Below are 14,845 nucleotides of genomic sequence, written 5' to 3' on the forward strand. Positions count from 1 at the left end.
TACATACTTTCTGCCTTTCCCTCTGAAGCTATTCCTCGCCTTTGGGAAACCACAAATTTGTATTCAGAATCACAGTCTGTGACTGCTTCTGTCCAATTTGAGATATTTGGAAGCCATTTTCCAAATTACATCACATGAAGAGAACCACAGAGGAAGCTACACCATCCAGGAGGACCCTATGAGCTTCCTATCTGCTGGACTTGCCATGCAAACCTTGGAACCACTTTATGAAAATAATGCAATATATAAATCCAATATTGTTGCATATTTTATTCAATACTCATATGCATAATACATAGATAAATGTAAAGTGAATTATTCATAATGAATCAGGCAAAACTTCTGCATGCTCTATACATGGGTATTTCTATGCAAGTCATACAGAGTCATAGAATCATAGGGTTGGAAGGGACCTTGGAGGTCTTCTAGTCCAACCCCCTGCCCAGTGCAGGTATCTTCATACCTTTCTGGACAAATGGCTGCCAAGTCCTATCTGGAAAACCTCCAGCAATGGAGCATCTACAACTTCAGGCTATTCCACTGCTTAATAGCTCTCAGAGTCAGGACATTCCTTCTTCGTTCAAGTTGGGATCTCTCACTGTAAAGCTTCTACATTGCGGTTTACATTTTACAGTAAAAGTCTTTTTGATTATAGAAGCATAGACACGTGTTAAATAAATAAATAAAAAATCCCTTAAATTCCTACTGATACTGACTAGGCTATCCAATTTCAGGAGTGAAGTACACCAGCAACTTCATTTAATTTTTTATTGACAAAAATGAATGCAGCTATAAGAAATAAGTATGGTGTCTGTGATACTTTTGCTATTAAATAAATTTAGTTCCGATTTCTGATAGCCCTGCCCCCAATATCTAACATTCAATTACATGATGAAAAATTAGAAATATTTATAAACTGAGTTGTTTTCATTGTACTTGAATCAGGAATAACTGCTTATTGCTATTAAGGAGATGTCATGATTGCAGGAACTTAGAAAAACTGACCTGACAGAGTTTTCATCCATTGTCATATGTTCTCGCAAAATTGCCTGGGACCAACAAAGCCCACCAAAAATCTCACATTCAGCTTTCTTTAAATTACTTCAATAAAGCTATGGATGCTGATACCTGATGAGCCAATAAAGTGAAGTTAGATCTAACCGCTAACCCACAGAAACTAGGGGTTATCAAATTTAAAGCAGACCCCTTCCAGATATACAGTACTATGTAATTTTACAGAAACAACAGTGTCTTATGCTAGTTTACTGGGGTATGTTTTCAGGGACTTACAGAAACTTCTAATCCAGATGCATCTGCAGGTCAACGAGTAATAAATGATGAAGCCATTGCACCAGTGAAATGCAAGGTCTGCTTGTTTCGTACAAACATCATGATGGTGCAGGCACCCACAAAAGGGGTTGAGCTTGCATCCAATGGTGTGAGACTGCTGACAAAAGCCTCAGATCCTGCAGGTACCTCTCTTTTAACCTACAACTATTATTTATTTTTATTTTACAATTATGTGAGAATCCATTCTCTGCTGGTTCTGTAAACAACAGTTTCTTTCTTGGGATAGGTACACAGATCAAGACAGAAATAAACTATATTTAGGCTTAGCATGTTCAGTTGGATAGACTAGGAACCTTTACAACAGTGAGGTTCATAGGAAGAAAGTCTCATTTGATTTTAGGGAATCATGTTTTCCTCTACAGCTCCCCCTTTCATATTGCTTAAGGGTGATCCTCACCTTCTAGGTAGAGTAGGTGAAACAGAAAACTCTCCCTCTATAAAAAGCTCATGTTAGGATCCAAGATCTATGTTTCATGTTCTATCTGTAATTCTAGGGTAAATACCAGACAGATGTCACTAATTGTACAAGTTAAAAGAGTCACAGTCACAAAATAGTGTAAGTATCACTGCATATGAAATGCCCTATTATCTCAATAGGAAAAGTTATAACAAGAACTACAAAAGAGTGCTGTATTCTTAAACAGTGCTCTAAAGACAGGTGCACAGAGAAACTCAAGCACCAGCTCTGAAAATCATCAAGCTAACTACTTATTAGATAAAACTGAATACAATTACATGTGAAGTCAAATTTACTATAAATGTTATTATTTCCTCTGCCTTGCATAGGCAGCTAGCATTCTGCCAGCTGGCATTTTTCTCTACCAGTTCTTAGTATGAGAGTACAAAGCTCTGTCAACCTTTTTAAAGATCTCAACATATTGTCTGCTAAAAAACTCAGGACTATATAAAGTTTCAATTGTAATTAAGTATGTACTTCAACTTTTACATAAGGTTTTGCAGTTATATTTTGCTTGAATTAATTTTTATATTAACCTTAAGCATGGATATAAGAATATCAGCACATCTCTGCTAAGGCAGATGCTAATAAAACAGATTGATATGGTGCTTGACTACAAAACAAATGCCCATTTTAACTTTACCTTTGAGGCCACCCCTCTATTACATTTGAAATCAGTAAGAATTTTTAATGACATTTATATAGAAGTTCTGAATAACTTAGTTATTTGATCGAAATAAATGCTGATCAGCAATGCTGAGAGAAAGCAAAATTTTCCCCAAGCAAAATCCAAATTTGCTAGCAATGCCATTTAGAAAGTACCATCACCAACACATGCAAGCACTGAAAGATTAGAACAGCAAAAAGCGTAATTGCAATCAACACATAATTCAGTATGAGTAAAAAAAAGCCCTTTCTAAAATGGCATATATACAAAACATGCTCAAATAATGTGTGTCTTTTCTTGCTAGAGGAAAAAAACTTACCTGTCTCTATTTTTATACACAGTGGGTTGGGTCCAGACCTCTACCTCTACAAACAAATAGGAACTTGAATCTAGCAAATCATAATGCTAGAAAAAGGGAGCATAGCAGCAATTTTCTCTTATTCTTTCTCTTCTGATGGCACTTCCTTCCTATGCTCTTACACCAGTGTTTCTCAACCTTGGCAACTTTAAGATATGTGGACTTCAACTCCCAACTCCACAAATCTTAAAGTTGCTAAGGTTGAGAAAAACTGTCCTACACAAAAGGGGCTGCAGAGGAAATAAGGGAAAACTGCCATTCTGCTCCTTCTCCCAGTTTAGTAGAACTCAGAAAAGCAAATAATCTGATTCAATTCAAAAACCTGTAAAACAAGGGCCTCCAGATGTCACTGAACTGCACTGACATGGCCAATGGTAAAGCAAGCTATGAGCTGTAATTCTGCAACATCTGATAAGTACAAGTTCCCTAATACTGCATGACATGGACATGCATTCCTTCTATAGTTTTCCATTAAAATAGGAAGATCAAGACATTTGAGACAAAATATATAGTACCAGCAAACTATCTAAAACTGAGGTATGTACAGTATAATCATACATTATAAATTTAAATTTACAGAGACAGTAAAAACCATTCATTTGCCAGCTTCAAAAATGTTGTTGTATTTGTAAATTAAGGATTTGAATGTGACTGCTAAATATTGCTTCCATTTAATAACATATTTATGACATGAAAAACAAAAAACATTATTTACCTACAAATTCTGGTGATCATGGATTTGTGATGCCTAAATTATCCCAAAACAGAGATCTAGCCTGCTGCCCAAGGTTTTGTTCAAAATCAAAAACAAAGCTTTAGTGGAAAGTATAGCAGTAACAAGAAAATATTGTGAATGGGTTTTAAAAATTACTGCAATTTTATTTATTTTACAATTCATCTAACCACTTGAGGCCAAACAGGCTCCAGGTGGCTTACAGAAATTACGTGTTAAAAGGAAGATACAAATCAAAAGTTAAACTATGATAAACAAATTTAATATCTTAATAAAATACTTAATTAAAATTGTTCATACTGTCTATTTTAATTTCTAATATGGCTTTATTCTGTGATGGCGTAAATAAGGATAAGAAGAAAATGCTCAGAGCAACTGGTTGCATAAACTCATCCCTCACCTTTCCGGTCTGGCTTGAGGTTCCTGTCCACTGGGGGAGGTTCACATTCTGCTGCAGGGACTGGCCTTCTAGGAGGGGTCTTTGGACTGGATCTAAATCCCATGTGTGCTGGTGGAGGCACTTGCATTCCAAATAGTGAAAAATCAAAAGTGCCAGGAGTCATTGGCACATAGTTCGTCATTTCTTGGATGGGTTCAGTAAAACTGCTAGAATGTTGGCGTGGAGGAGAGTTGGGGTTCATTGGGACATAATTTTCATCCAGTTCTTCACTTGAAACACTTCCAACAGTCAACAGACTTTTATTTTTCTAGAAAAAAGAGTTATGACAGTGGTAAATTAATCAGCATTTATTGACTTGAGGTACTATTCAAGTCACATGATACATTAGTATATATTTGTGCCTCTTCTATTTCTAGATCAAGGGGTCCTACCATTCCTGTGTGGGACAGAATTGTTCCATTCCATTACACATTTAAACATCCACTAATCCTATTATGTACCTGCCACATTTCTACACATTTTGCTGGATTCATGTCCTAAATCTATTTCCAGCATAACATTTGCCCTAGAAGGAACCCTTCTTCCCTCCCTCTCTCTTCTCCACCAGGTTGGTGTCCCATTATGAAGCCACCCTTCTATTACATTACAGCCAAGCCATCATGCAAATATTTTTCATAGACTGTATTAGTGTTCCCTATTGTTCCCTATTAGTGAATATGCACATAACCAAATGCTCAGTGTGATAAATGCTGAAAATAAGCCCTCAATGGACATTTACATCATCTTGATGCAAGGCCTGCAGATGTTGACATTAACATCTTTACTGATATAAGAGCAGCAACTTGCTCAAGCCCCTGTAGGCATCTCTACAGAGCCCTCCAACCAGCAAATGACCTCTTTGCCTTTAGGGACAACATTAGAGCCTGCAGAACCAGAAATTATTTAAGAGAGTTCTCATTCTGATCTTGTGACCTCATGTATTAAATATATGGTATCTCAATCCACTGTGCAGGGAATACCTATATTCTCTCTGCCTAAGCAAAACAATAAAGCAAATGATTGATGTTCAAAAGGATAAAGTTTCTCTCTTGACTTGCAAAGTAGCAGGCTGGTATTTCAGCTTTAGGACCAATTTTTTTCTTGGAAAATCAAAATCATACTTACAAAGTGGTTATGGAAGCCTTCCAGTGAGCTTGATCTATCATTTGGAAATGTTCGTGGAACAAAATAGCAGTCTTGAGAACCAATGTCTAAAACAAGGGAGAAGAAAGCAAGTGTTGTTTTCCCCTTCTACATCCAATGGCATAAAATCGCACAATTAAGTGCAATTAGTCAGAATGGGAAATTTTCCTGTATGGTCACTTTCTAGGATAGCCTTCCCCAATTTGTTATTTTTCAGCTATATTCACACAAACTCAACTGGAAATAATGGGAATTAAAGTGCAACATATCCAGAAAACATCAGGCTGAGGGAAGGGATAAAAGGACTAGCCCAGGTCCCCACTTGTACCTAACTATGGCAACAAGCATACCCATGTTTTAAGCTGGGGTGGGGAATTCTGGGAGTTGAAGTCCACACATCTCCAAGCCACCAAGGTTGAGAAACACTGGATTAAGGCATACTTACATAGTAAAAGATGAACACCACAATGGCATTTTTCAGATCAAAAATAGTTTGACCTCTGGAAATCATCTTGCTTGATATTAATGAAATTATTGATTTGCATCATAAATAGCGCCCAGTCTCAAAAGGATATGAAGGCAGGGCAGGACAGGGAACACTGTTGCAGATAAGGACTGCTTTTTTTTTTTTTTTAAAGCTTTAATTTCCTTGGAGGCACAGGCAATAGGATGATGATGCAATGATGACATAAGCAGGGACAATGTTGAAATTTTTGCCTTTTTTTAATAGGCTGGGAAATTAATTAAAATAAATCTATTAAGCCTAGCACAATTTTTATCCACCTATTACTGTATAGGAAAAAAATCACAGTAATCATGAATACACATTTCTGTTTGGTGCTGAAATTTGGCAATACAATAGGGCTTTAGACCACAGAAAAGGAAGTCTATTCAGGCTGCTCACTCCTGGCTTAGTCCTATCCTTAATGCAGGATATCCACTATTACAGTAACCCTAAGAGATGGCTCTCTCTTCTCCTTAATAATCTATAATGAAAGACAGCACAACAAGAAAAGAAAAGCCAAGTCTAAGGAAATATACAATAGTCAAGACAAGACACTCAATCCATGTAAACTCTGATTTCAGCAAATTCAGCTTCCCTTGACATCAATGCACCATACATGTACCCTAAAAGACCCATGATTTTGATCATCTATCTTTTATTTCCTTTTATCAACATACAGATAGATATATAAATTTATATACTAAGTAATAATACAACGGAGATTTAATATTAAGTAATCAGTTTCAGACTGAAACTACTGTCACATAACTACTATTTTGATATAAAATGCAGCAGTCCTTTTTTTATGTTATACTCAATTTTGGATGAAAAGTTAAAAACTTTTATGCTTGCAATATTGACATCATAAAATGCTATTAATATTGATAGAATTTTTACTTTTTCTTATTTTCAATACTTTAGGCTTTCTAAATAATAGAATGTTCATAATTTATAATATTACATAAATATTGCATTGAAATCTGCATTGAAATAATACAATGTATCAAGATTTGTAACATCAGAATAAAAGGAAATTGAAAAGAATATGATTTCTGAGCTAACCTCCTTCTCTTGGATCCTGGAATACCTCAGTGAAGCATAAATGAAATCTTTGATAACATTTATCCAATACAAAAACCCACTAACCTTTGCGAAATATATTCATATCCATGGTGGAAATTGTGTTGCTGCGAGATGGGAGCAAGCCACCTGTAGGGATGCAGTAACTGCTATCAGTATCTGAGGCAGTACGAGAGATACTGCATGCCTCTACAGGAGAACGATCTGAGGCATGATGAGGTTTTGGTGGGCGAGGTGGAGGAACATCTGGAATAGTCTCTAGCTTTGAACCTTGAGTCAATGAACTTTCTGGAAAAGTTCGTGGAATCTGGTAAGTACTTCCAGGTGTTGAGGGAATGTCGTAACTAAGAGAGAAATGCCTCATCTGTGTATCAAGAGAAGATGTTGCAGATGGAGTGCTGAAAACATGCTGTTCTCCATCTGTATCAGTTCCAGAAGGAGATGCCTTTGGTAAAACATCTTGAGAATAACTTCGGGGTAGATTATAAAGGCTGCCATCTACTGACACTGAAGCTGCTCTTGATGTGGGGGAATCATATACACTATGCTGCTGAAAATATCCATTCACTGCATACTTGTTTAGCGATTGCACAGAACTTTTATGGGAAGGCACATTATCGTTGCAATCTGTTTCAGAACAGGCAGTTTTTGCTGTATCAGCTGACAACCTAAATGTTAAATGAAAACAAACAAACAATAAATGAATTGGCATGTTCCTTTCAGAAACAAGTATTTCCCAAAAAAGGAACTAGACAATCACAACTGTGTGTTATACTGGCTTTGATTTTACGTGTATTACTAACATGCAGCATAGCATCTGTAATGGAATCTTACACTAGGGCTTGAGGAGATAAATGCTTCTTGGTAAATCACTAGGACTGTAGGTGCAGATGGCATTTTTCATTCTTAAATTCAAAAAGTAGTTGCTTTCATGATATACTGTATTTCCACACTGCAATGCTAAGGTCTCAGCTCTCATTCTGTCTCATGGGATTTTAGGCAGCAAAGCTTCTAAGAGATCTCTTCTCATAAACAGTCAATGTTAGTTATTTACAGGATTGATTCATAATAAAACATTAATTATACTTGTAGTAACTCATATTAAAAATTGCTTTAAATATGCTGCTTTATTATTTTTTTAACTACTTTCTTTCTCTCAGTCGTTAAAAAAATACCCCACATAACCTGTTACGAATTCTTCAATTTTGAAATAATGTATTCTTCATATTGTTGTAAAGTTATTTAAAGTTCTAGTGGAAGTTACAGTTGAAAAAAACATTAAAACAATACTGTTTTATGGAATGGAAATATCTCATGCATATGAGTCAGGGACTGGAATGCTGTTCAAAAGCAGCTGTGAATACCACTTTGCAGCTAAGTATGAGTGGACTGACCATCTGTAACACTGCTGTATACTACAGCATCCTTCTTTATCATCATAGAATTATAGAGTTAGAAGTTGTCGTTTGGATCAAATCCAACTCGGCTCGGTGCAGGAATCCAAATTAAACCATCCTTGACATGTAGCTGTCTAACTTCCATAGGAACACATCCAGTGAAGGCAAGCCCAGTACCTGTCTGATTAAATAGTTTCATTACTGCATTGTTTTAGTGTCAGGAATGTTTCTAATGTGAAATTAGAATGTGTCCTAAGTTAAGAGAAGGATGGGTTTTGACTTTCTGCTTTTTCAGGTACTTGAAGAACGTTACCATATTCACTGTCCCTTAGCTCCTCAAGTCTAAATACTACTTCATAGGATTTATTTCCTATTGTCTTAATTATTCTATGCACAATACTCATGATGTGGTCTGTTCAGTGCAGAATAAAATGGGATCATTACTTCCCTTACAGATGCTTCCCATATGACACAATAAAAATCCAGTGAGAAAAGAGGTACTTTTTCTTCACAAACTTTTAGAGGGTATGGACTAGAATGAAGTCTAGGTGTTGGGAGGAAGACTTTCTTAGCAAGGAACAAAACTGTAAAGCAGGCACTAATTTTTTTCCATTACAAAAGATAAACACTTACTTCAGTCTTTTCAAAATGACACAATATATCTGCAAACAATACAACCATTAACCACTTCAAGCCACATTTGTTGGTACATCTTTATACATCAAGTAGTAATTATTTGCACTACTTATTAAAATCCACAGCAAAATGCACAAGATGCACAAATACACACACAAGCTGATTTTTTTTCAAGCAGGCTTTAGGTTTGTGGTTAAATTCTAAAGACAAATCCCAAACACTCACTGCAATGGAACTTTTTTACTTTCAAAATCCTCCAGCAGTAAATACTCTTCCCCTTCTTCTGAGATGAAAGAGCTGGTTTGCGAGTACATGATAAAAATTAAGAGATCAGTGATGGAAATTATTTTTGAACAGTAAGTCTAACTTCGTTTGATAAAATATGTCATAAAAAGAGCAGTTTTAAAGATAAAATATCACTGTATATAGGTTGATTTTCAGGTTTTATGAAAATAATATGTACACAGCAAGTACTTAAGATGAATTACCTTACCCTTAACAAATCAGACTGTAGCCATAGTTGTTATTTAAAAATCATATAGGAACCCATGAGGGAAAAAAATCATATTAATCAGAAAATATTAAGCTTCTCATCAAGATTGATGAACCTCAGTACTTTTGGAAGAAGAGAATGGAATAAGTAATGTAGCCCACAATAGGTAGTGAAAACTTTTTTAGCCACTCAAAAGCTCCTGCACTAACTTACTATAGCACCTCAATGAAATAAAAAGTTAAATATTTACCTTGCTGGTTCAGGCTTCTTACTCTGACAGTTGACTAGTAACAGATAGTCTTGTGGATCTTCTTGACTAGAGGCAGACTCTAACGGTGGGATGTTAATTAGCTGATATGGAGGAGGTAGGGATGGTTCTGCTTGTACAGATGGTAGGGAAGTACTGACAGCTAAGGGTAATTCGGCTGGTGCTGGCAGAGAACTGCCAGGTGGCTTCACAGCATCTACAAGTACAGAAGCATGCAGCCACATCACTCAATACAGTGTTCGTTCATTAATTCATTCATTTATTTAAAAGGTTTATATGGCCACCCCTCTTGTGGCACACAACTCTAGGCAGCTAACCACAATGATAAAATCACAAACAATAAAACAATAGAACTAAAAATCAAGAATAACCAGGTCCCAATCCATCCATCTACTTCCATTCATCTATGCAATCCCCAGGCTCCAACCTTACTATCCCAACTCCTGGGGCAAAAGTCAGCTCTTTATGGCTTTCCAGAAGGTTAAGAGAGTTGAGGCCAGCCGGATCTTAAGGAGAAAGGTATTCCTCAGGGAAGGTCATGCCCGGAAAAGGCCAGGAAAGGTCCCACTAGATAGCAACATTAAAGGGAAGGGATCTGAAGCATGCCCACTCTAGCCGATCTGGTGGAATGGGTAGATATCCTAAGGGAGAAGCAGTCCCACAAATAACCTGGTCCTGTGCCATGTAGGGCTTTAAAGGTGATAACCAGCACCTTGAATTGCACCTGGAAAGAAACTGAGAGTCAGTCAAGCTTGTGAAGCAGTGGTGTAACATGGGCAACTGAGTGCCCAATACTGTGCAAGCTGCTGCTTTCTAGACCAGTTGTAACTTCTGATTGGTCTTCAATGAGCATGTAAAGCACACTGCAATAGTCCAACTGGGAAATAACCAAGGTATGGGTGACCATGAGCAAGACTTCCTGGGCCAGGAATGGGTGCAATTGGTGCACAAGATGTATCTGTGCAAAGGTTTCCTAGCCATGGCTGCCACCTGATCCTTGAGCAGGAGCCGCAAGTCCAGGGGGACACCCAAATTGCATACCAGCTGTCTGGAAAAGTGATACCCCACTGAGAGTCATTACCAGATCGAGGGAACCAAAAACTCAAAGCTATTCCATCTTGCTAGAGTTGAGCCACAGCCCGTTTCTTCCAAACCAGACCCTCACAGCCTCCAGCCAGTGGTCAGCACTGAAACAGTATCACCTGATACCACACCCCATGCCATCAGATGACCTTACCCAGCTGTTTCATGTGCATGTAGATGTTAAAAAGGTACATTCAAAGACTCAAAACCTGAGGCACCCCCCATTGTAGGGGCCCAGGGCTGGATCTCTTCTCCCAACACAAACAGATGCCAGCCATGGAGGAAGGAGAAGAACCACTGCAAGACAGTACTTCCCATTCCCAATACCCACAGGCAGTCCAGAAGAATACCAAGGATGGTATCAAAAGCCACCGAGAAATGCAAGATTTCACCTGAATCCTGATAAAAGAACTGCTAAAGCTATAAAACGCAATACATGCTAATTTACAATTTAAAAATTAATAGTATTTCAATTCTATAATGTCAACTACTCTTAATATCTTCAAGCTACAGGGTGATGGAGCAGGCTGAAGTTATTCTATAATAAAACAGTGGTAACGGTTAGGTTCTGAATCTCTTAATCAAGGCAAGCTACCAAATTATCTCTGACTTCAGATATGGAGTCTCCAAACCAGTTAATCTTCACTTGTCCCTTTCAGACTAAAGTAAGAAGAGCCTATGGCTTCCTTCCCAATGGACAACTTTGTCGAATAGAGGAAGATACAAACTCTATTCTCCCCTGTATCTTGAAGAAAGCCTGAGACTTTTTTGTGTTCTGCATTTCAGTGTTATAACAGTGTAGAAGAGAACTATTTGTTTGCACACCCAATTAACTATTTGATAAATTGTTTGCAAACCCAATTAATAATCTAAATATTGACATTACAGGAACAAATGAACCTCTGAGGTGCTTTAAGTGACTGTTTTAAGTTCTTGTATTTACTTTCATGCACTTTTATGCTATTGTAGCTTGATGGTTATGTTACAGGGTAACATTTTATTTAAAAAATAGTAATAATGAAGGGGGAATTTATTAGTAATCACTACTGTGATGCAGGAAGTGTAGGATTGAGAACTGCCTTTGGATCCAGGCTAGGGATATCTGCCCAACCATTTATTCAAGGCAAGAATTTGGTATGGCCATTCCCATTCATGCTGCAAAACAAATGTATTACCCAGTTAATCTGCATGCTGAATTCTAAAAGTAGAAAACCATAGCAAACATTTTGCAAGAGCAAACATTCATCACTCTGCCCCAAATTTAGCCTCAACATTGTTATAATGTCCAAGTGCTTCCAAAACAACTCCTACATAGTGTAGCGTAACACAAGGCAAACGTTTTTCCCACATTTAACTTTATAAATATATAAACTTTCCTCTAGCATTCTGAAAACTATATTTCAAAATCCCTTCCATAAAATCCTTTATGAGAATATTTGGGAGCTTTCTCCTTCTGTCACTCATGCTACCAATGAGATCTGCTCACTGGGAGTACTTGGAGTTGCAGTTTCAAAATAATCTGTGGAAGTCTTCAGATTCAATTACCAAGATCCAACAGAAGAGAATATCTGTAGCTCAGGGTTGAACTGTGGAGTTCTTGCTGCTCTCTGAGCTTGGTTGTTTGCTTGCAGGCATTTTAAAATGTTAAACTCACACTGATGATGTTACCTAGTCGGGCAATGAAATGTCTGCAAGCAAACAACCAAGCTCAGAGAGCACCAAGGACTCCACAAGTACAAAGTTGCCTATGTCAAAACTAGGTCAAAAGGAAATGATACATTATGTATCAGCTATAAGCAAAAGTAGTTGTGTGACTCTGCTACCCATTTTTACTGTAACTCATATAAAACAGCAGGATAGCACAGGGCCATACAGGGTAAGTACATTTCAAATGGATATTAGAAAATCTATAGACATAGTGGACTGGAAGTACTCAGCCTACAAAAGTGTATGGAAAGCTATTCTTAGAACATATTTTCTCTGAAATGGTAAGTTACATGAACAGGAGAAAAACCATAAAAAGGGGTGGGCGCATATGAATCATACACATACTTGGAAAAATGAAGCCATAAGTCATCTACTTTCATTACCCCTGATTCAGTGTCAGCTAATGTCCATCTTTTGTGATAATAACTGAAAGCAAAGGCTTTATGATCAGCAGCAACATTATTCAGATGCTTTTAAAGTTCCCTATCACCTCTTTCACAAATACATCATACATCATTTATTCATTTAATAAATTTATATCCCACCACTCCTCAATAGAACTCAAACAGGCATAAGTGGGTCTCCCCATTCTTTTATTCTCACAACTCTCTAGTGAAACTGATTAGGGTGCAATTTAGTGACTAGACCAGGACATCCAGCAACTCTGTAGCCAAATAATTTCAAACCAGGTCTCTCTAATCCTATTCTGGCACTCTAACAATGGTCTCATACTCTAGAAGACTTCTTTTTGTTTCATGCATCTTTCCAAAATTCAATAATTTAAATTAAATATTCAAGATCCACCATAATACTTTCTCAAAATATAGTATCTTCCAACAAATGTACTAGATAATGTTTCTTATAGTTAACTATACTTCTAAATGGAAGAGTTATTTGCTGAGAAATACCACAAAAATTATTTCTCATGATGGAAATACCTGAGAAATTGGGGAATACCACAAACACTTAGGGTGGAACCTTCCTTACAGTATCCTGAGAATTCTATGATCAAAGGAAGCCACATTAAAAGGAACAGCAAAGTTCAAAGGGACAGATCAAACTGATCCCCTGGGAAATAATTTTTCTTTGTTTCTTTGTATGTTATAAAGATACAGACAGTGATTGTCTCATAGGCAAAACCTATGTGCTTAGATTTACTTGCTATCCTGGGTGCCTATAAACGAGACTCCCTTTGTCCAGAAGTAGATTGTCTCCTGCTACTGTAAATTGCTGTTTGTATGGGACTGCAACCTTGCAGTTGAAGTGTGTGATGGACCTTCTTTGCTCCCAAAGAACCTTCTTACAGAAGCTGAAGTGTGGCATTGGAAAACAAATGGCTACTGAAATGCTACAATAATTTTCCATAATGGCAAAGATTGATAAGGTCTTTTAAAATTACAGCATATTAGACTTAAGTACAATAGAAAATTATCTTCTATTTCCATTTCACCACAGGATTGTATGTCTAATAAATTGATAAAATATAATAAAAATTTACTTACCATCTTCAGTAGGATTGAATCCACAGATATCACAAATACATCGAACCCACTTATTCATCTCCTCTTCACTGTCAGCAACTAAATAGAAGACTCTGTCTATTGTGTTTATGTCAAAAATATAGCTGTTTTCAAATTCTTTTTTGTTAAATGTCAATCCAGCATCCACTTGTTGACACAAATTCAAGTCAATGATACGAATTGGTTTCTTGGCATGGTCATTTTTGTAGTATTCCAATACATCTGGATCTCCTGTCAACCGACCGCTGCGGAGCACAAACCATCTTCTCTTCCATGCCTATGGGATGGAGAAAATATCCAGGTACTTTATATCTGTGTTATTGAACCAGCACAGAGTACCCTAAATACATATTTGAAGCTATAAAATTATATTCTAAATTGAAATCTTTGGAATTCAACTGAATCTATATAAAAAGAAAGTGCAGTAGTTAAGAAGGCCAAAGTAACTTGCAAACAATTTGGAATACAGGTAAGATTGCATTTTATTAATCTTCTAGCAGCATACAAAATAGTTGGAATACTCAGTAGAAAGCCACTTGGCCGAAATCACATATTGCCCCAGAGGTTTTTCAGCTCAGGACAGAAATAGCAACATGGTCTAACAAGCCTTAAATATCTTTGAAGGTAAAGATCCAATTCAAGTGAAATCTTTCTGGTTATCAGAAAAAGCTACAAGATGAACAGTTTTAAATTGATATTTTTATTTTACATTGAAGAAAAAAGCACTAATTTGCTTTACTATAAACCACTGTCTTGTACAAACATATTCACATTTGAAAACATACAGGAGTTTTCATTTTTTGGCATGGAATATTTTTGTTCAACAGAATACTCAAGGCTATAATCTCATTCACATTTATTAGGAATAAGCCAATTGCACAAGAACAAAAGGCCTTATACTGTCTTAAATATTAACCCTCTTATTATGGCATAAGCCAGCCTTTTCCAACTCCAGCTCCCCAGTGGCACAGCCAATGTACCTGCAGACAGGCACATTTTCACCTGCTGA

At 36.9% G+C, this 14,845-nt stretch overlaps 1 protein-coding gene across 3 annotated transcripts in view; it reads right to left on the reverse strand.

Moving 5' to 3' along the window:
- Positions 1–14,845, reverse strand: part of GAB1 (GRB2 associated binding protein 1) — an 87,370-nt gene that overhangs the window by 10,309 nt on the left and 62,216 nt on the right. For 2 of the 3 annotated variants that reach the window (XM_063309676.1, XM_063309679.1), the window contains exons 2-7: positions 13,819–14,113; positions 9,509–9,722; positions 8,991–9,062; positions 6,799–7,400; positions 5,130–5,215; positions 3,966–4,272 (exon numbers count right to left, since the gene is read on the reverse strand). In XM_063309676.1, coding sequence (XP_063165746.1) covers positions 3,966–4,272; positions 5,130–5,215; positions 6,799–7,400; positions 8,991–9,062; positions 9,509–9,722; positions 13,819–14,113 — 1,576 coding nt within the window. The remainder of the gene's footprint in view (positions 1–3,965; positions 4,273–5,129; positions 5,216–6,798; positions 7,401–8,990; positions 9,063–9,508; positions 9,723–13,818; positions 14,114–14,845) is intronic. The other variant, XM_063309677.1, reaches the window with a different exon arrangement.

Source organism: Candoia aspera, chromosome 8, assembly GCF_035149785.1.
Source record: "Candoia aspera isolate rCanAsp1 chromosome 8, rCanAsp1.hap2, whole genome shotgun sequence".
Taxonomy (NCBI): Eukaryota; Metazoa; Chordata; class Lepidosauria; order Squamata; family Boidae; genus Candoia; species Candoia aspera.